Source organism: Polyodon spathula, chromosome 11 (genome assembly GCF_017654505.1).
Source record: "Polyodon spathula isolate WHYD16114869_AA chromosome 11, ASM1765450v1, whole genome shotgun sequence".
In the NCBI taxonomy this organism is placed as follows: Eukaryota; Metazoa; Chordata; class Actinopteri; order Acipenseriformes; family Polyodontidae; genus Polyodon; species Polyodon spathula.
In genome coordinates, this window is record NC_054544.1 from 11,481,525 (window position 1) to 11,505,075 (window position 23,551).

The window sequence follows — 23,551 nt, forward strand, 5'->3', positions numbered from 1 at the left end:
ATATTGTAATGCAGGGTTAGTAAAAAAGTAATCCTCACAGAAAAGGGGAGCTGCCGTCTCAGAATAGTTAACAAACGTGTTTATGTTGTGTAAATAGTTGCATTCAGATATCAGTTTTCTTAAATAAAAAAGCTTAAATAAAAAAGAATATCCATCCATATCAGTTTTCTTAACTAGTTGCTCGCAGAGAACGTAAAAGGGTCACATACCACAATAGTATAGTTTAGTTTAAATATAGTTTATGAGGTAGAGTTTGACAAAGCACATCAATGCATTTGGAAGACTTTTCTTTTGTATTAGTTCAACAGTCTTTATGTTAAACATTTTGAATGTAACCACTTACTCTCTCCTTTTAAACTTTTTTAACCACTGAGCATGTTTCGCTCCCAAATATTTATTGTACTCATTCGTGAATGTGTCTTGTGAAAGACGCTTCACATTTGAAAGCTCTTCGGGCTCATCAATTGGTTCAGCTTCAGTCATTATTATCAATAGCCTAGAATTTTTTTTCTCCTTTATTGATTACAGCAAAACACTTGCATAACACATTACTTATTATTCATGTATATTTTTGCTGTTGTTTGAACTGAATGACTGAATGACAGCAGTGTATTTAAATTCAAATCTTTTGTTGAAGCAGGAGATGGCAGTTGTTTAAAATCAGTCAAATAGCAGTCGAGCTGCATAACTACGAAAGCAAAAATGTAAAACTGTAATTCAATTGAGCGAATGTTCTTTTTTCAAGCAAGACAGTGTTCAACAGGCATTACCTAGACTTATCTCCTGTTTCTTGAAGAGGGATCTGGCAGCTGCCTTGAACAATAATCAACAGCAGCAGTCCAGCCAGAGAGTGAATTCCTTTCATTGTCAAAGGGTACAAAAATACAAAGCTTAGAAATTAGTTAATATCTTGTCGTCACTCTCAAACCTAGCACTGAATGAATCTAAATGAGATTCACACCATTAAAGCGATAAAAACAACTTTATACTACAATAACTTTACAATATCACACCTCTTACCAACACCTTTATGAAATAATTCATAAAAAAGTGTTAATAAATGATTATTTCATATCTGTATTTAAAAGTGAATGAAAAGAAGAAAGATTTATTTCTCTTCTGCCCCCCTGGGACTGTGCTGTGTTGTACCAGTACCTGAACAGCTTTATATAGGAGTGCGCCAACAGCATACTCTGACAACCTCATATCGCTTATCTTCAATACATTCTGCTCAATACATTCACTTTCTTCGAGAAAGGCTGTCACTAGAAATCAAACCACAAACAGGATGCTTTCCTGTCAAATAAATCCCTTCTGAATGACACTCTAATATTTGTATATGTATTTGTATATCTATTAGTCACAATTTTACGTTTTCAATATTTAACTTTATTAAATATAGATTGTAAACCGACTTTTGCTGCTCAATTATATTTATGTTGGTCAAAATGAATAAATATTTTAACGTATAAGAAATTATTTTTTTGCTTAAATCAAAGTTTTAGATTTAGTGTTAGCTACAGAAACGCAATATACTGAATTAAAAAAAGGACTAAACATTTCCAGATCAAGCAGACACAGTATAAAAATGCACTTGTGTGATAATATAAATTATTATTAAAATTTTACACAAAAAAAAAAAAACAAACATTAACATGAAGCTATTTGCAGCATATTCAGAATTTCTCACCTAGGGAACACTACCTGTGTCTGACATGAGAGAACATGGGAAAGTTAATTCATTGTATCTCATTGGTTTCAGTCCAGTGTGTTAAATCTCCCATTTTGTGAATAATGTTGTCATCAATTTCTAGTTTGTATACTTAATTGTTTATTTTAAATCAACTCCAATAAAAATGACCAAATGGGACAAACATGAATCCAGGAAAACAAAATAATGGCAAAGAACTGATGATATTGTTAGTGGCATTAATCAATTTTCTTGAGAACAGGAACGGGCAACCCTTACTCTTCCTAACCTGGGTCTAATTTAAGTCCAAGTCCATTACATTTCTTTACACTGACTATGATGCAGCCATATTTGTATTTAATCCAGGGTCTGTTTTTACCACTCTAACCTCCAGGAAGGTCCTAAAGCAGATAGTTTTCTCATGATCAACCTGGTATAGAATGGCTGTCCGGGACAGGAAACCCTGCTCTTGAATGATGCACAGCTTAAATAAAAAAGAATATCCATCCATATCTTTATGATGACTTGAGTGTATTTCCTTTCATAGTTATATGAAGACATATTGTTATAGTGAGTACCATATATCTTTTTAAATTCAGGTTTACTTTGTACAGCCTTATTGTTGTTTCATCATGTGGTTTTGCATAATCTTGAGATGACAATTCTTAATCCTGAGTTTGCCTCTATCTTTGATGGGCAGTGAGAAGCACATAACCTGCCACACATTGACAAAGATGTATCGTTTAAACATATTTCAAATTGTATTACAAAGTTTCCTTTTTTATGTCACTGAATATTACGACTGAGTGTTTAAAATTGTGGATGATAATAATAATACTAATAAAGTTGCTTTATTTGACACAGGCTGTTACAATAAAACACATCACACATTCATTGGAAAACATTATATGCAAAACATCCAGGTCTTTTACTGGTTTCCGTGTCTTTTACTGGTTTCCAGGTCTTGTAAGCACATTCAGATCAGATTGTAGTTTAACCCACGGTAACCACTTAACACAAAAGACTGCTTCACTACAGCAATTTGAATGTGTGTTTGAATTGTTCATAAACGGTGATGAAAATAAGGCAGTAGACTCATTCAAAAGGAATCAATAGACAAACCTAGTTTTTCAGTACAGACAATGTAATGAATGACTTACTATGGTTTTCAAAAAAAAGGCATTTTTAATCTAGCAGAATTAAAAAATGTATTCTATAATAAAAAATACAAATATACATTTTGTATTAGTTAAACGTTCAAATGTTTCTGAAATACAGGAATGATAATAAAAACAAAATGCTAATTAGGTATACAAGAACTAGTGTAATGAAAAACATTGCTTGAGGAAATGGCTCATATGCGTGTAGACGTGTTTATTGGCTAAACCTCCAAGCCCATGGTCCTTGTCTGTATACCACTGAAATACAATAGAAAAATAAAACACATTAAAAGGGCATGACATTTTAATACATGATTTTTTTTTTTGCCTTAGTCACTTACTGCAAACCATAGAAACAATTCTTTAAGTGAAACTAATGACAACTCATATAAAGCACAACAGTTTAAGTTGAATAAAAACAGATGAAATTTCAAATACATGTAGCTGTATAAAACTCTTACGAAATGCAACATGCCACTTTGCCTTGAATGGTGCAAAGGATGCCTTCAAGGAATTTTTTAAAAGATTGGAACAAAATATATACTGTCTAGAGTTTTGGATGGATGGATGAATTCGAATATGGAGGTAGACACTAGGGTCCCCTCTGTACTGCATCGTGTCACGGTAGCTTTCCAAGTTGCCGGTGGCAGAATATTGAGTAGGGCATTGTCTGTTGGCATGTCCAGGTACTAGTCAATGCCCGTGCATATTGGGGCATTGTAAGTGATCATCAACACATGCATTTGATTTACCCTCAGATGAGGGATGAGCTGGAGTATGATATTCATCAGCATCCCTTAGATACCAACATCCCTGATACAGTTAAGTGTTGCACTGGTACAATGTAGTCACTATGGTTTCGGTTTAGAAAGAATTTAAAGGATACCATTGCTTGGAAATCCACTTGTTCGTCAACGAGTGCCTTGGAAATTTGTGCAGCTTGCTGAAAATGCACATTATCTAAAAGATAATATTGGAACAAATATGTATAAATGTAAAATGATAAACACAATTCTTGAGACAACTGTAAATAACTATGGTATGTAAAAAATGATTATGATAATTAAGTTATTTTGTGTATATATATATATATATATATATATATATATATATATATATATATATATACACACACACACACACACACACACACACACACACACACACAGTATGCTCTTATTGATGTAAGCAGTGAAAGGATAACAAAGCTGTCCAAAGACTCGATTGTTATTGACGCATCCGCTCATGACACCTAACACAAGTACCGAAAGTCATGGTTTTTCATGACATATCCTCTATTAGTAGTGAATTCAAATAGTACCACTGTTTAAATAATACAACAGTTCAGGTTAGTCTATATCTGTCACTAGAAAACATTAGCATTTTCAGGATTGAAATGATGGCAGTATTAAGATCTGCCACTGTATAGATCAACAGAATCACTGACATTTTTCATATTATTATAATATTGATACTGTTAGTGAAAATTATATACACAAAACCAGTCTGGTACAAAGAGGTGTACTGTATAAGAAATTCAAGATGTGTTTTAGCTTGCTCAGTATAAAAAGGTTTCTCAATGGTTGAAATATTATATGTGCAGACTGACACTCACCATCTGCAGTTCCATGGACAAGAAGGTAATCAACAAATTTGAAATACTTTGCTCTGCTTGTTACAGTGGAGTTCTACAGAAATAACAAACAAGTAAAAAAAAAAAAATCTTTCAATAATGTTTGATTGAGATAGCCAGAAATTATTCATTTGTATTCTTTTTTTCAAAAGTTATGATCAATGTTTAGCGAGTCCCCCACTCTTTGTTTGTGCTCCCTTCAGAATGTTATGTGACCCATGTATAATTCACTAAACGTGTAGATGAGCAAGGAAAGCTAACCTCATGACTTGCAGCATCCATTCTTAAGTAGAGCAGAAATCATTACGAAACACTACATTTCAGGATTTTCATGAAACAGACATTGTAAAGGTTACACATAAGTTTCATCACAATTTCCTCAGCATTTCAACAGCTACATTAGTAGTTAGGCAATTAAAAAGCCAATTAAGCTCTCTAAAAAAATCAATGCAAAAACAACAATGAAAATAAAGAACTTACCAGATAGTATTCAAGATTGTCTGATGCAACAGGCATACCCATATAACGCTCAGTATACATAGAATCTGAAAATGTTGTTAAAACAGAAACATCATATTGGTGAAAGTAAATGCTTTTTAATTCAACAAGTATAGTGATAATGTATCAATAAACATAGATTTTCTTATTTTTTTTTAAAGTGGAACAGGGCTTTGAAACGTTATTAGTTTCAAAGTATTAATCAAAGTATGTACATCATTTACATATTTTATTTAACATCATGTAATCAAATAAACTACAAAATTATATTGCTTAGTTTACCGGAAGCCATAACAGTAGTACAGTATATTTTTAGCTCAGATTTCGAAATGTTCCATTTCTCAATTATTAGTTTTTCGTTAAGTATATGAAAAAACTATAAAGTGGCCTGCGATTCAATATGTTAACTGAACATTATTTAGCAGGTTTCATTCAACTTTAAGAAGCAAAATTAGTTATTTAGCCATAGCTGAACTGTATATTATTTTCTCAATAAACGATTTACCTACCATAATATTCCCATTTAGAAACAGGGGCTACTGCCATGCCACACTTGAACACACCACTTCCAGAACCAAGAACCATAGATGTGACATATCCACCATATGACTAGAAGAAAACAGGTATTAGTACAGAGGAGTAGTCTTGATCTGAACCATTATTTTTTATATTAATCTTAAATATTGACTTTGCTCATGTGCTATGGCAGTACATATCAATGTTTTCTTTAAATTAGCACAACAAAGAGACACCAACTTACCCATCCCCAAATGGCCATCCTTTCTTTGTCAATAAAGCCCATATTTATAAACTCTCTAAATAAGAACAGATGATATTGTTAGATACTTCCTAGGAATTCAAATAGTACCCACACTACTTAGCTTGACTTAAATGCATACTTATTGAGTCTAGTATTTCAGGACTCTAAAATTATGACAAAAACTTTCTTTATTCAGTTTCACCTCTGCATTTGCTCTTACTTCTTATTTTACTGGTTCCCTTTTTGCTCTGGAGGAGATCATTTCATTAAATTGGAATACGCTGATATACTGCATGCTGATATCTCAAAAATGAAAAACACAATAGATGCCATAGATGAAAATCTCCAACTACTTCAATGTAAGCTAATGTAAGATAATAATTGCTAAGAAAACTCATCACGTAGCACACCCTATACCTGTTGATCACGTTAATAATAAATCATTATTTGAATTAAGTAAGCACCATACACTCATTGACTGGTTTGCTAGGGGTGTTTGGGGTTCACTGACCTTGCTGCTGTAATCTGATCTTCTACTTCTAATGTCCCAAGTTTTCGGTATATTGCATGCATGATCCCATCACCTTGGTAACCACTTCCCCTTCCATCAAAACTGGCAACAATAACCTGCTCAGTGCTTGCGAGGTATGTAGCCCAGCTGAGTCTGAAGCGATTGTCTACTTTTTGACTGCATGGTCCAGCATACATAAAAAAATAAATAAAAAAAAAAAAAAAAAAAATATATATATATATATATATATATATATATATATATATATATATATATATATATAGTTTATGAATACAGTATATAAATGTGCATGCTATTACATTTACTCAGTGTCCTAGTACTAATGCAGGGTGTAGCAAGTTTATTATCAAGATCACTGTCCCACAATCTTAAGTTAACTACAACACATTCGAAAACTACTGCAAGTGTCTGGATTGGCCTGCTTTTGAGGCAAAACTCTACCAGTTAGAAACTTTACAGCATAAAAAATAAACCTAAATTATTATGTAAAATAAATGAATACATAAAAAAATCTTATTTGGACCAGGTGGTGATCGAGTTAATAGATTTCGGGATGGGCAATTGTTATATACTAGCAATGCAGAAAGGCTGGCTGTGTATTTTCTTTCCCTTTTACCCCTAAAAATGCATTTCTGCCACGTTGACGACCTAGACATTATCATCACTGCCCCCTAGGTCATTCTCTTCTGATGAAGTATTTTAACAAGTAAGAGATACACATGTACTTACACATCAATTAGTAGAGGATATTTCTTAGATTTATCAAATAGAGGTGGGTATGTCAATTGATACCAAAGCTCTGCAGAGGGAAAATATATATTTACTGTTAAATTTACCACTAAACAGGAAGTTCCAACCGGTAATTGTGACTATTTTAAGCACATCATTTTCGTTTTTTGTCTTTGAGAACAATGGTGTTGCTGTAAGACAATAATGAATTGTTATTTTTAGTACTCTATATATCTTATGATTGTACCAGTGTTTAACATTATGGATGCCATACAGCTTGTAAATCCTGACCTGGTTCTGAAAGACTACACAAATCTTACTTACTGAAATTGCCAATCTTAATAGTTCCATGCTCTGTTCTTGGCATGTGGAACTCCTCAAGAATGCTTTGCAAAGCACTGTTGTCTTCAAGAACCCTAATCTCTAAAAATGTGATCAAAATTACATTATGTTATATTTACAGTACTTATAATGCATGTCATTTTAAAACATAACAGGTCATATTCATACATGTTTTGCTCCAGGACAAAGTTTGCACCACTTTTTCCAATTAAAGTTGATCTTCATTATTACCACTGTGTGAATAGGACTCTGAATCAGTTGCTACTCTATTCCTACAGTGCCACCTGTATATAATACTGATCATTAATTGTGTAGACTGCATTAACAACACCAAACTGAGTTAGCAGAACTTGGCACTTGGTACAGCTTTGTACCTCTTGACCAACATATTCATAAGGCTACTATAGTAAAAATGAACATTACAGATACCATACCTTTATTGGTATTATCATAAAGTTTAAAAATAGGTATTCCAGGTCCTGTTAAAAATGAGAAGAAATTAGGTGTGACTCATAGCTTTACAAGCATATTTTATGAACCAGATTCACGAGAAATTATATATCTATACATAATGAAGAAAAAAAGTAATTTGATTAACTGAAAATTCACCATGTGAATAATAGCTACAACGTGTGATGCAGTTGTCTAGTTAAAATGTGTAGTTAATATCAATATACTATGTCTATCTTCGAAATGTTTGATATTTATTCATATTTAACTTCAAATGTGGTACATACAGTTACCACAGTTATACTGCATATCATTCTGAATCACTTGTTTTACAGTTAACTCACCATAACAATCCATGCGATAATATTTTGCATTTTTGCTGAAGTAAGCTGAGTTATACTGACATCTGTCTTGGTTTACAGTGCATGTAATGCATTTTATAGAGGAGGGACTGCTTCCAATATCAAACCTAATAACCATAGCAGAAAACAGAATAAAACATCAGTTCAGGAATAATACATTATTATTATTATTATTATTATTATTATTATATATTATTATTATTATTATTATACACATAATATATATAATAATAATGTCATATATATATATATATAATAATATATATCATGATCAGTCATCATAAATGTGTGTGTGTGTGTGGTGGTTATATATATATATATATCTATATATATATATATATATATATATATATATATGCATACTTACGTTTTGACAGAAAACTTTAATTTTCAAAATACATTTTTAAATGAAGTACAAAAACTTTTGGTGCGCAGTTTGGTGTTATTTTTCCGTTATGTATGTGCAATATTTGACCTAAGAAAAACATATATTTTTGAACCCAGTTCTAATAATGATTTTAAGGGTTAAAGTGTTCAAATTTAAAAAAAACAAAAAAATAAACAACTTACTTATATAGGTTTCTGCCTCCTGGAAACTGTCCATATTCATTGCTGACATAGTATCTGTGAAAATAGTCATTTTTTAAAAATATCTTTAGAGAATGACTTTGACTCTGCCTTGCACATGATATTTGTGTCATTATGTAATGTGTCACGTATCACACTTGAGTGCAAGATATAACCTCTGTGAATGGCCCTGATGGCATCATAAGATTAGATTATTCATTTACAACATGGTAGAATTTGACCTTGCATTTAAGGTAATTGTTAGTCCTATGTAATTACCTTGTGTTTCTTATTGAAAATGCTTCATTCTTATTAACAAGATGAGACAACAAATATAAACAGATTTTAGTTTTTCACATCGTGCCGTACTCACTGCAGCACTGTCACAGTATAAACTTAAAATAGACATCCTTATATTATGCTCTACTTAGCACATTCATACTAGTGCTATATCTCTATTGGATATGTATATATTTTTTTTCTCTATGTATACTGAACATCATCAAAAGTTTATCCTCCTAAAATGTAATTTGATCTCTGATGATGTTTTGAAAAACAATTCTATGATCGCAGCTTGGTCCCTTAATGTAAATCAATATGCTTACACAGGCTCCATGCATTGGAAATTTCTGCTTGGGCAATATTACAGGCTACAATAAACTTTTAAACTGGAACATGGTGGTTACCCTAAGGCACTGTGGTCTTGGCAGGCAGTGCAGTAAAGACTGCCATGTGGGATTTGTGTTCAAATTTCAGTCTCCAGTGCTTTACTGTACTTCATGTAACTAACACTAGGTTAAAAAAAAAATTAAAATCAAATTAAAAAGGAAAATTGTGGACGTATTAGTTGCCATGCAAAAGCAGCATTCTCTTTTATAAATAAAATACTTACAGTGCATCTTGTGTTAGTTTTGATATGTATATGACTTCCCACGGTCCAGATGTAATGGCAGTACGCTGTTGCAAGAATCAAATAAAATCATGATTTACATGTTTGCCTGGCTACTTAGACTGTGATTCCTATTGTTTGTGTGTTGGCCAACTAAGACATTGGGGCCACAACTTTACAGATTCACTTATAAAACATATATAGATGTATTAGTAAAGGTTTTAGTTATTATAAATAAGGAATACCAGTTTATTACAGTAACATTTTAATGACATGTTGTTTTATAAAGTAATCATCTTTTTTTTTTTTTTTTTTTTTTTTTTTTTTTTTTTAATGTGTCATGCATGTCATACAATAATATTTGATAATTAATTTCTTGCAAATTTTACACAGTTAATATCATTTTATTTTACTGTCAGCCTTCATATGGTCTGGAGTACACAATATTGTGAACTCTCCAAAAGTATAAAAATGAAAGGCACTCACTGATGTCCCGTTCACAAGATGAATGTGTTTATATCCTTCTTCGTTGCTGTATATCTTGTAGAAACTCATGTTGTCTGCTGCAAAGAAGGGTTCTAATGGCCGAAACTGAAAGAGAAAAATCCATATTGTATCAAAATGACATTAGTAATGCATTTTTTTTCTTTAATTAGAAACAGTCTAGCTCATCTCAAGAAGTGATAGGTGAATAGGAGCAGGCGCACAGACTCTCAGAAGTAAATATATTAAATAAATGTCCTCTATACAACATTATGGCAAAGCACCATAAGAGACGTTTTATGTAAGCTCCAGTAGCTAATTCGCAAAGATGCGTTTTGTGCAACTGTATTTTCACACATTGTTGTATTTCAATGTGAACCTACGACAACATAACTACCGTAGAGTAAAAAATTAAGCTGACAAATGGTTTTCGCTTTTGATACTGAAAACACATTTGTATTATAGATTCACACTGAAAAGCAACACTTTATATACAATAAAGCTATACTTCCAATACAATCATACTGACTGACTTTGGACAAGGCCTCAGTACAGCTTAATGCATATTTTTGCATCAGAAAGCACAGTATCCATGGCGTCCATTCGAAAGAGATGAAAAGACTAACAAAACTTTACAATATTGGGTATTTATACCTTTGTAAACAATTGCTGACTCCACTTCCATTTGTCTTACTTGTGTCCAATGATAGAGGTTTCCACTCTATCATTGCACATTCCCTCTGTGGGGGGAAAGGAGGGAGGGAGGGAGGGGGGTTGCGTAGCACGTTGTACCTAGCAGGGCAGTCCCCCCCCCCCCCCCCCCCGTCCCCCCTTCCCCCCCCCCCCCCCCCCCCATCTCACACTATCTCTGCTAATCTCCTGCCTTTTGACGTTTAGCTCAGACACCTATCTGTGACTGAGTCGTGTTAGGCTATGCAAAACTGCACATAGCTGGTTTTGCAGATGGGAAATGAAAGAACTAGAAACTTACACAATACTGTATAGAAACTTAATATAAAAGCATATTAAAGCATCTTAATTAGTAAGCACATTATAACGACTATAAACAACACATTCACACACAGTTTAAACATAATGATTAAAAACAACTTAACCATAAAAGACACACACTTACACATAATGTAAAACACCTCGTGCAGAAAGCCATCATTACAGTACTATAATGACCTTAGACTAAAACATGCAATGCATAGGTCATTTTTACAATATACAGTATATCAATATTTTAAAATGATAAAGTATATAGTTTCCTTTGCATATATATGATTTTAGAGTGTTTGATTCATATTCTTGTATATTTAATCAATGATTCCACTTACGCGACCAATCCAGCCAGTTTTACTTTCTTCAACATATTGTTGTGTCTAAAAATACAAAAGACATTCATTTATGTAGCACTGGTTTGTGTTTCACTATTTTTCATTTTTTTATTATTTTGTCAAGAGTAGTGCATTAGCAGTAGTAAAAGTAACGTACCGTTGGGCAATTCCATTTGTTTTGGTTGGTTTGGTAATCACAGATTGCTAAAGTAGCATAGTTCTGCTCCCTTTTTGACCATTGTATTGCAATGCGTTCATCAGTTACCCATGTGACTGTACATAAATAGTGATCACTACAAAAATACAACAAATATATTAAAAAGATGCGTTAAATATACATACTGTAGTGCACAGGTGCAGTGCCAGCATACAACCATCTTTAAATCAAATAAAGCATATACTCTTTAAAGGAATGCTGGCCAGCCTTTTAAAACCCACATTCTAGCAGCATTATCTCTGGTCCCACTTGTGTTGATATGCACATATTACTTTCATTCAGCAAATGCAGATTCTTTCAAGTACTACATTTTATTTAAAAAAAAAAAAAAAAAAAAGGTAACTGACAAAGGAAGCCATAGAACCGGGTAAATGTTGATCTGGTAATCTATCTTTGACTCGAAGTCGTGTTCTTATTAAAGATGGTTTTATTCTTAAAAATGTAGCCATTTTTAACCAAAAAGGGGGGGGGGGGGGGGGGGGGGGGGGGGGATCTCAGATGTCAATGTGTGAAATACATCTTTTCTATGCATCGAATAAGACCGTACTAATTATTACAGGGAACGTACATACTACTCGTCTTGCATGTACACGTTCAGTTTCGGTGCAAAAGGGGTTCAATCGACGTTTTCAAGTTAGCTGATAATGTCGGGTACCCACCTCAAAATATATATATATATATATATATATATATATATATATATAGATATATATATATATAATAATATATATAAGATTATGTTATAATTTTTACGCTTATTACGAACACTGCCATATCCGTTGTGACGGTATAGGTCGGAGCAACATTGCAAGCCATACTGCATTGGAGGAGTTGGGACTGCCTCATCATGACTTGACCTACGATCACATGTCACGTGCCACTTTTACCAGGTGTGCTGCAGCACAAATGTGACCATTCAGAACCTGTAAATGTCTGACAAAGCAGCACCTAGGAAGTATGGGAATGATGCTGAAATGCAGAAACAGAAGAAGTACAAGTCATCGCAAGGAAGATACAAAACACCAACGCTGACACGCTATTTTAATACAGTACAAATGTTTGAGAAGGTACCAGTACTTCGGAAAACACATTGTAGAGAAAACAACCGGAGGAAACAACCTCACATGGATTGCAGTGGGGGGGGGGGGGATCGGAATAAACCGCAAATGTGGAACACTGCAAGTAACTAAGCCAAGAACCACTGTGATAAAGATAACTGCTGTTTAACAGGGTTATCATTACATAACTGCAGCCAATTCTCATAGTTTTGTTTATTTGGTACTATAACACCATCATTAACTGAAATCTTTCAGTAGGTCTTTTTTTTTTAGGTCAGTAAATCTTTTCATGAGGCCCTCATGTCTTTGTTTATTTGTCTTATCTTTGATAAGCAATAAACACCAGAAAGTGCTGACTTAAGAAGTACTAAAAGAAACTAAAATGAAATTACAAACATTTTGATTAGAAATGAAAATAATTTAAAAAGATATTAAAAAAGACTTCTGGTCAAAACGTTTGTCATTTAATTGAGTTTATTTTAGTATTTGTAGGATTCAATATAATAAGACATGATATTAGTAATGTTAATGTACTGTACCGTACCTTGAACCTATTGTAGGGGGTACACCAACTTCTGTGATTTGTGAAGTGTTAGCCATGTCTACGACAAATAACTTTGCTGTAGGAATGATAGAGCCTGCCTGAATACAAGAAGACAAACCATAACATAAAAAACAAGAGTCAGCATTCAATGTCGAACTTCAACACAATCTATTATTCATCAATTTGTTCAATATGGTTGAATGTGTACCAATTTCTGACAGGTCTACAATGAAAACACTTTAAATTACCTTGAATCCAGTCTACTATTAAATTTTACAGGTGTGATTTTTTTTCTGTACAATATCACCTTGATAGATATATTTTGACATTAAACTTTTGTTCTCCCTGATTCATTTTTTACTGAAAGACAAAATGTCATCTGGACATGTGTGTTCCTTTAAGTGCTATCTCACCAGTTTACACTTATAAAGAACACTCTTTTACACAATATTAAGACCTTGGGATGCCCTTAAGCTAGTAAAAAAGCAATATGTAATGACAATAGCAATTCATTGCACTAAACTAGTCGTATGTGCCATACACAGCAATATCAATATATCATAAACTGTTATTATATGTATAGACATTAAGGATTTCAATAATGTGTCATACCTTGGGATATGGAATATGCACTGTATTTGGGTACTGTCCTTCTCCGTAAAACGAGTACTCAATATTCTGCACCTCTGTATCATTAAACTGTGCATAAGCTAGAAATGTTCCCGTTGGAGACCACCACATGGCATTGTTTGATGAAAACATTTCCTCTGTAGCAATACAATTGTAAGCAGAATTAAACATACTTTATTTTGAAAAGGAAATGCAAATCCACAGCTTGGGTAAAGAAGTTTAATGGTTTAGATCATATACCCTTACATATATCTACAAGTAGGGGACAAAAAAATGGAAACACCAATGTAAAGTCACTTAATAGGACCTTGGGCCACCACGTGCAGCCAGTACGGCCTGTATGCACCATGTCTACCAACCTCTGGAATTCTGCAGGAAGGATGGATTCTTCCACAAGAAAATCAATCAACTCACGCCTGGTTGATGGAGGTGGAAAGCGCTGTCTCTGACGTTGTTCCAGAATATCCCATAAATGCTCGACTGGGTTCAGATCTGGTGACTGAGAAGGCCACAACATATGGATAACATCAGTGTCAGGCTCATCAAACCATTGGGCGACCACACATGCTCTGTGGATGGGGGCATTGTCATCCTGGAAGACACCCCCCTGGCAGGAAAGAAATGCTGCAACATGGGGTGAAGATGATCACTCAGTGCCATTAATCAGTGATTAACACTGACCATGCCTTCTAAGGGAATGAGTGCACCCAAACCATGCCAGGAAAATGCGCCCCACAACATTATGGAACCGCCAAAACCCATCACTGTTGGAACCAAGTACTCAGGGCTGTAGAGTTCTTTAGGTTGGCGCCACATGTGCACTCGTCCATTTGTCGAGAACATGAAGAATGATTCATCTGACCATATCACATTTCTCCACTGCTCGGTAGTCCATTGCCTGTGCTCTTTGCACCACTGGACTCACAAATGTGCATTGCCAGGCGTGATGAGCGGTTTGTGCACTGCAACCTGACTATGGTATCCCACTCTGTGGATTTTTTGTGGATTTTGCTGAAACTGGCAGCTCACATCCGAGGTTGAAATTTGCAGTCAATTGATCTGCAGTTTTGCCTTGCACTTTGAATTAACACATGGATATCACGATCCTGGAGTATGCGCTTCCGCCCACTGTTGCCCTTTGCTGATGATGTCTTTCCCTCGGAGTTCCATGCCAACATCACCTTAGACACCGTTGCTCATGAAACATCAGCAAGTTGAGCTGTCTTGGTCACTGAAGCTCCTGCCAAACGCGCCCCAACAATCACCCCTCTTTCAAAGTCACTGAGGTCTCCTCTTGCAGCCATGCTAGCCATAATTATAGGCAACCAGGCCTGTCCAGAACTCTTATACATGACCCTAAGCATGCTGGGATGTTATTTGCTTAATTAACGCATGAGCCACACCTGTGTGGAAGCCCTTGCTTTCAATATACTTGATGTCCCTCATTTACCCAGGTGTTTCAATTTTTTTGTCCACTACCTGTATCACAGATATGAAGTCAATGTTGCTCTTATACATGCAGTTATGTTTGGAGTGTTCTGCGTTTGCACCAGAGACATTTACCTCCTCCAGCCAAGTTATTTTTGACTGATTACTACATTATATCAAGAACAGACAGCATTCAGGTAGGGTAAGTGGACAGCATGTTGGGTGGTTAGTTTTATCAGATCCAGTAGTTGGAGTTGTTATAAAGTTAAAATCTAAGTAAATGAAGCTAATTAATAGTGCATTTTAGATTTTTTTTAGGATTATCATATTCTTCAGCTCTGTAAAATATAGCCAATTATCAAAAATCATATTGCAATTCTGTCAAATACTGTATAACAAAACACATTCATATAAACTGTAAGAAACTGTGTTATGTGTCAGACACAGGAAGCAGTTCAACAGGCCTACATGTTCATTATTGGTCTGATAATAATGTCTCTTCTTGTTCCATGACACCTGTCTTTCTGAACAGTAGCTTGGCTTACAGTACAGCATGTTTACAGTTATTTACAGGAACAACAATCTAGTTTATTTGTGAAGTAAAAATAAAACATCATATAAAATGCTTTTGCAGTAAAGGAATATCAACCCTATTTTCATTTTATGGTATACTGATAACGGGAAGAACAAAACTCCATTAATGGATGACGAGGCAGTGGGAGGCAAACGCATGGGACTTTACATCAGAGTTTCATTACTGCAACCATTTTTGCAAAATACGACCCAAGGAAGTTACAAACCTTTTCACTTTTCATCTCATAAATCAGTATTTACCTACCCTCATACACCCAATCAGGAATGCCATTGAAAATTTTATTTTCTTCTCCGTCGGTTGTTACTTTAACAGGTTGTGCATTCGGGGCAGACTTTAAATAAACATTATTTTTCCAAACGTACGCCTGTTAAGAGATTTAAAAGATTAAAAAAAAAAACAACTTATTTGATTGAAATGTAAATAAACACTAATGAAATACTTATCCACTATCTGTTAAGATAGATGCAGTAATATATGTATGTAACAATTTTAAAATGGGCTCGTCTCACTTGCCAGTTTGTGTCCGATGGGAGACCACTCCATGTATTGGATTTCTTGTGGTAGATTGGCTTCCACGAATACCCTAAAAAAAAAAAAAAAAGGAAAAGAAAAAAGACTATTATTTTGTATCTAATGGCAAGGAACATATACTCTGATTTGGGGGTGGGGGGTGACAAAATTAAAGTCAAAACCCTATTCATGAGACCTGAACATACCTCCCAGACCTTGCGTATTCAGGGCATCATCCCACACTCGCCTTCATTGCAAGCTTTCCCTTTAAAGTTGACCAGTGCAGTGATCTTAATATTGCTTCCAAGCACTGCTAAAATATGTTGCTTTATCCCCCCACAGTTACCCTCTCAAAATCCAAAAGCTTAGGGGTCTGTAGTAACGAAAACAAATGAGTTTGCTCCTGTATTACTCAACAGACCCTGCTGCTCTCACATTGCGCAGGGAGGTTGGGAGGGTTGTACTTAACTACATGTTCACCACAACAATGCCAAGATAGAATACCAAAAGAATAGTAAAGAAAAGATTCACTAAATATAAAAAAAGAGGGTAAACATGAAGATCCTAGGTAAAACATGACACGTGGCTACATGATAAGACACTGTAAATAGACAACCACATGTTTATACACAGTACCGCCTACATAAAATGTTTATTTTCTAAATAAACATGTAGTTGCACAATAACTACACAACCATATGTGTAATATCTATTGTAAAGTATATCCAGATCCTAAAATGATTCTGAAGCAGGGCTGAGGAGACTTGGCTCTATCATCTATTACTCAAAGGGTGTGTCTGGTTTGATTCCTCTACTCCTCTCCCCAGGAACTGCAACTCATCAATTCACATTCATATTCTTTAAGGTACAATCTTTGAGTAATGTTACCTTGTAATGTTTTCAAAAACACTTCATGGGCAGTTTATTCAAGTAATAAAGAGGACACAGAAACTTACTTTTTGTCCAGATCATAAATACTAATTGAAGCTGTGTATGAATGTCTCCATAGCTGCAAAGCAAGTTACAGAACAATTGTTATTTTTGCACGACAGATGACTTAAATTGAACTTCCAATCAAACAGTTAAATGTATACTGAACAATGTAAGTCAGTGCCAAATGAAGACCAACTTTTTATATTGAATTTTACCTTTGAGTAATTGCTCTCCAAGCACACAAATTTCCGATCAACAGACACAAAATAATCATTGGCTTCTACAAGAGCCTAAAAACAGAAGAAACAAACTTAATACAAATATATATTTTAAAATAATGTACGGCATGTAAAGACATATTTTATTAAATGGATACTCACAAATGTGTCATTGGCCAACAATGTTTCGCTCTCATCCGTTTCGACATTGTGAAGCAGAATATTTCCCTCTTTATTTTTATGCAGATATTCACTTTCTATTGGGATATGAAAAAAAGGAAAATATTTTAATTATTTTCACATCAATGGAAAGTTCTTTACTTGAACCAATTATAGTATTCAAGTGCAATTGTGTACAAAATGGATGACAGTTCAGCTGTGTTTATAGCAAGTGTAGCAAGGGTTTTTAAGATAACTGAACTAAATCAAAACAGATTCATATAAGAGAAATAAGTAATCGAAGCTTTGTGAATAGAACCCCAGTGTTTTGTAACACACCGAATCCAGAAAGATACAGGGGAATTGGTGCAAAATAAACGAACACTGCCAATTAGATCACAAAGATTGACCCCACATCTACTGTGACTACTATGACTAATAACTGCAATAACATACAGTACACATGCTGAGAAATCACACCCCAGAAATGTCCCTTAAGCAACAATGCAAGAAGATCAGTATATAAAGTAGATCTGTCTTTTCAAATAAAACTTTTCTTAGGTTTTAATGTAAATAAATCCAAGAACAAATAAATAGACTAGAGGCTTGAGTAGATGAATATGACCACTACTATACTCCATATGAAATAAAATGGTGCACGTGCAGGTATCCCCTCTGTATGGTAAGGGGTTTAAAAAAACAAACAAAAGAACATAATGTTATGGATGGATCTGTACCGTGCACTTCATGATGTGATAATGTGATATGTCAGTAAGTTTTTTTAGTAAGCCTCCTGTATGTTGAGCAAACATGTGGTACCAAACTACAATCTAGAATAACCTACAGTACCACTTTATCACCATTGCCAAATGTTTAACCGACTGTAGCTAACAAAATCATTCCACAAATCTTACCTGTTTTGCACATCCATTCGCTAAAAAGGTCTAAAATCGACAACTTTGAAAGAAACACAAGTCGTGGCACACTTGTATTTCCATCGCTGCACTAGGTTAAAAGAAAGTTAGTAGTTTTTGTGCCTTACTCTCAGAAAATTCCTCCTGGTGAAATAACCACGGCAGTGCAACATTGAAAGTAAGGCATGCAAACATACATTGCTTTAACCTAGGGTAGTGCCAGACATCATGATACAAGTTTACTGTGAACCACACATTTGATACCTATATGACAAATCCATTTGTGTGAAAACAACACTTATGAAATAGTAATAGTATATGAATATCTATATAATATATTATTCTATATGACATAATATTATAGTATATATATATATAATATATATATATAATATACTATACTATACTATATATATATACTAGTATGATATGATAATATTACTGGAAATTCACATCATTAGTTTCATGTCAACCGATATGTTTTATCTGTCCCTATGCATGTTCTTAAACACAGAAAAAAACAAAAACATAATGAGTTAATTCATTTTGTTACCTGATATCCATCGCAGGTAATAGGTCTTGTACCTGATGGTATCATTGAAATACTCCGCCAGTGTGAAGTTCTTGCGTGAGGGGATGTCCTGGTTTTCTAAATACAAAACAGGTTATGCAGAATGTTCAGATAATAATAATAATAATAATAATAATAATAATAATAATGTGCAACACAACTAAAAGAGTGTTTACAGATAAACAAAATGATATAAAGTCAGAATCCCAATATCTTTAAAAGGCTAGCATTTTTTCTGCAGTCCTAATTTTTTGTATCCTGGAGTAGAAGTATCAAAGTGGTTGACTCTGAGGGGTATTGGGTCTTTTGGAGTATCAAAGGCAAGTTTAAAGTTCTTATTAATCAACCCTTTTTTAATTCAACAACCACATCTGGATTTAAGGAATCTATTGATTGTGTGCTACAATCGTTTCAGTTTTGTTGTTTAATAAATATTTGCAACTAAAACATTTTGGCAGGTACTCTGTTGAACATTCTGAAGCAAAGTGTTATAAACCCAGAGGAAGTTTATAGCTATCAGATGCAGGGCCTTACAGTTGATGAAATAATCTTGAAAGTACACATATGCTGAAGAGTAATCTGTACGTGTCTACTTTTTTATCACAGATATGTAGGAACAGATTAAAATAAGTTAAACTGACCATCAGCCTTGAACATGAAGAATGAAACTGGAGTTTATCCAGTCCAATCTTTGGTTACCACACTACACTATACACCCTGCAGCAGGCAGCAAAGCCATATTTGGAACCTTCTGCACTGAACTGGCTGTGACATTCTTATTGAAGTCATTAATGCTGTATGTGTTAGCATTTGACCTGCATTTTCAAGATTTTACAGAATTTATTTATGGCCTTAGTCATTTTAACCCTCTTAAATATAATTTAAGGGTGACGTTAAAAAAATAAAAAATAAAATAAATAAATACAAAATATAATGTATTACTGTGCTTCTTATTGACATGAAAAGCAGCAATGGCCTTTTCAGTCAAAGCTGCTTCAGCAGACTCTGTAACAGAATTCCCTCAATTGAACGGGTTAAAGAGGGTCACATGTCTAGTATTCTGGTTTAGTAATCCCACCATTCCTGAGTCATATTATTCCTGTTGCTGTTTGCTGTCCTGCAACCGACTGCCAATGCATTCCATCTTAATAGACAGCAAAGCCCCATTCCATATTAAGCAACTAATAAATGTTCTTCTTCCTGCCTGAAACATATTGGGACAAGAGTGTTCTAAAACGTTTTCAGCTTCTGATGACGGATCGCTTCTCTCTCTTGTTAAAAGCTAGGCTTTAAATTAAAGACAGATGCTTGAAGAGGCCTCTCATAATTGATCGATGATACAACAATAATTTGTACAGCTACTGTTTCTTAAATACATTTAATCAAACAAACAACCATGGTCACTGGAAATTGATCCCGTTTTTCACTGAAAAAAGGCGTCTTTACTGTGGGTGTATAATCCGGACTGTTATAGCAAGAGGGGCAGTGTATCTTGAGAGTCCAGGTTATAATCTTCAAAGGCAGTTTATTGATAAGCACCATCTGGAGTAGCAGCAGGCACTTGCCACGCCAATAAAACGGAAAGGATACCATTTCACCCCTAAAAAAAGCAAGATTCAAATGCGGGAAAGAGAACATGCTGCAATTAAAAAAAAAAAAAAAAAAAAAAAACAAAACAAAACAAAAAAAACATACGATTCTCCTTCAGATTGTGCAAAATATTCAAGAAAATGAAAACATGTATTCCTAAATGTTAAACAGTGAACTAAATACACAACGTACTGCCTGTTAGCATAACTGCAGGGATCGATATCAAACTGATGACGACAGCACTCACAGCCACCCCCAACAACACCTTGCAAATTGTCTAGAAAACGAGAGCAAAAGGGAGATTTACAAAAGTGCACACTTATCCTGAGATACCGTTACTGGATCATAGAAAACTTCACAATTATACAATAAAATACAAAACAATGTTTTATTTAATGTTTAATAAACTATTTTGTCATTAAAAATGGCTATTATTAAACACAATACAAAAACAGATCCTTCTTATAACAGATCCACTGTTTTATCAACGAAACTTTGAATACCACATTATGAATATTACTTCTACAAACATGTATATGCGCATGGGTAACCGTTTAGCAAGCAAATTTAACTATATATGTATTACATTTAGTTCAGTAACAACAGCAAGAGAAAATAGCAGTAATATTTATTACCTTCATGTTATTTTTGCCGGACCTTGATCCGTATTTTCACTGCTGGAACGACCTACTCCTGGGTCTGATGAATCCCAGGATCGCTGACTTGTGGTGGTGGAGGAACAGAGGCGCCTACGCTTTGCTCAGAGTCATTCAGGAGGTATATCAAAAGTTTTAAGCAGTCTATTTTAAAATGTCATGACCGTTCGTTAAATATTATCCAAACTGTCAGTGAAAAGGGGATCATAAGTTAAGGTGCAGAATCCAGCTGAAAGTCATCTAAAGTGCAATAATTTACGATTCCTTTACGGGACCACATGAATCAGGGCGTATGTAAAGAAGCGCTTAGATGAACTAACACCAGCCGCACAGATGCAGTCAAATCGATTTGCGTTGTTGGGGTGAGTTATTTTAGTTGCATTAAATATGAGGCACAACGGTTGCTATCAAGCCTCAGTTTTGCATTCTCGTCACTGTTTAACTAAAACAGTACTGTCATTCAGAATATGAGTGTCATCACGAATATTTGTTTGAGTTTAAAAAAACAAACCAAAAAACAAACCAAAAATAAAACTTGTGAATTATTAAAAGGCGTAAATTATTATAAACTTGAATTACTTACAACTAGCAGGCGTTAGAAACACTAAGTGGTTACGGTGTGGTTTAGTGAAGTGTCACGTTATTTAAAAAAAGGGGGGGGGGGGGGGGGGGGGGGGGGGGGGGGTTAAAAAATTAACTAGGGATGGGCTAGTGGGTTACAGCACAGTAAAATAATAGGCTATTAAAAGTAACAGTAAGAGCTGACAAAGCTGAAAAAACGGGTAAGACCGCCACTCCCCTCTCACAACACTTATGTTCTGACAAGGCTTTCCAGCACAAACTCATTAACTGGTACATAAGTAGTCACCACCACTGTGTAAGTCAGCGGGTTGCTGATGATTGAAAAGTTCTCTGAAACAGCCTAATATGCCTTAGATCAGTGGTTCTCAATCCTGGCCCAGGGACCCCCCTGTGTCTGCTGTTACTTTTTTTCTAACTCAGTGTCTTTACTAAAGACTCAATTAAACTAACAGTTGGCCTAATCAAAGCTGTTGGATGATTTAAAGAGATGGAGATTTCAAGTTCTGTATGAAATTGAATATAACTTAAAATTTCCAACTTCTTATAAGATGAAGAACAGTTTAAAAATGTGATTAATCACATTGTTAGCTTAATTGAGTGTTCATTTAAGTAACAGAGCTGAGTTGGAACAAAAACCAGCAGACAGGAGTGGTCCCAGTGACCTGGGCTGTGAACCACTGCTTTAGAAGTGAAGAAAGATCACTGTTCTTTGTGTTTAAAACCACTAACATGTGAATTGAAAAAGATAATTAGAACAATTAGAATATGGACACATGTGAAGTGAGACAATGTATTTCTTGTGTACTTTTCTTTTCAAGTATACAGACATTTCTAACAGTAACCTTTGTTTTAAACCCTTTCAGCTATTTTATTATTATTATTATTATTATTATTATTATTATTATTATTATTATTATTATTATTAAATAACATAAAGTTTCTGCTGTGTACAATGACAGAAAAAGTTGTATTTTTACTTTTTATGTGAACATAAAAAATACAGACCTATATATATATATATATATATATATATATATATATATATATATATATATATATATATATATATATATATATTTGAAATGTTGACCCATGCTACATAATAATACCACAGCCTCCACAGAACCAGAGGACAAACACTAAATAATTTAAATAAGCATTATATGGTGACATATCCCACATTTTGGTGTAAAAAAGTTGAAAGAAAAAATATAAGACTTCTTCCTATAGGATTTACAAGTGACAGCCTGTCCCAACCAGACTTTACATGATAATTTAATTCTCTCAGGACTACTGGGACAACATACTGGTTTTGTTTTTACACCAAAAGATAGCCAGTATCTGGTTCCATTTAACACGGCCACCAGTTCAAACAAACTCGAACACTACTAAGAGTTATAACATAAATAACAAGATATGCATTTTTTTATTTTGGGTATGAAAAAAAAATGAAATATGTGCTAATCTTTATGGAATTGACTTCAAATTACAAGATGATTGACTTCCAGACA

General features: G+C 34.2%; 1 protein-coding gene across 2 annotated transcripts; it reads right to left on the reverse strand.

Moving 5' to 3' along the window:
* Positions 1-2,528: 2,528 nt before the first annotated feature.
* Positions 2,529-22,055, reverse strand: LOC121322553 (dipeptidyl peptidase 4-like). 2 transcript variants are annotated; one of them, XM_041262666.1, is made up of 26 exons: positions 21,438-22,055; positions 20,995-21,079; positions 19,195-19,290; positions 17,731-17,825; positions 17,566-17,640; positions 17,374-17,426; positions 16,421-16,490; positions 16,151-16,271; positions 13,867-14,021; positions 13,255-13,352; positions 11,593-11,728; positions 11,436-11,480; positions 10,099-10,203; positions 9,616-9,680; positions 8,727-8,780; positions 8,139-8,263; positions 7,779-7,823; positions 7,327-7,425; positions 7,003-7,072; positions 6,253-6,447; positions 5,742-5,796; positions 5,491-5,590; positions 4,964-5,028; positions 4,466-4,538; positions 3,737-3,810; positions 2,529-3,108 (listed from the first exon to the last, which is right to left on the reverse strand). In XM_041262666.1, exons 1-26 carry the CDS (start codon positions 21,441-21,443, stop codon positions 3,010-3,012), a joined length of 2,259 nt encoding a protein of 752 aa, XP_041118600.1. In that variant the 5' UTR covers positions 21,444-22,055; the 3' UTR covers positions 2,529-3,009. The 2 variants fall into 2 exon arrangements, with proteins under 2 accessions (XP_041118600.1, XP_041118601.1); XM_041262667.1 differs by lacking the exons at positions 17,374-17,426; positions 17,566-17,640; positions 17,731-17,825; ... (1 more) ...; positions 20,995-21,079; positions 21,438-22,055 and adding an exon at positions 16,624-17,348.
* Positions 22,056-23,551: the final 1,496 nt, after the last annotated feature.

What these genes read in the sequence shown, in the direction of transcription:
- LOC121322553 (XM_041262666.1), bottom strand. An exon ending in TGTTGGCCAATGACACATTT is followed by an intron (nt 17,641 to 17,730) that starts GTGAGTATCCAT and finishes TTCTGTTTTTAG; the next exon opens with GCTCTTGTAGAAGCCAATGA. An exon ending in ATTTATGATCTGGACAAAAA is followed by an intron (nt 16,491 to 17,373) that starts GTAAGTTTCTGT and finishes TTTTTTTTTTAG; the next exon opens with GGTATTCGTGGAAGCCAATC.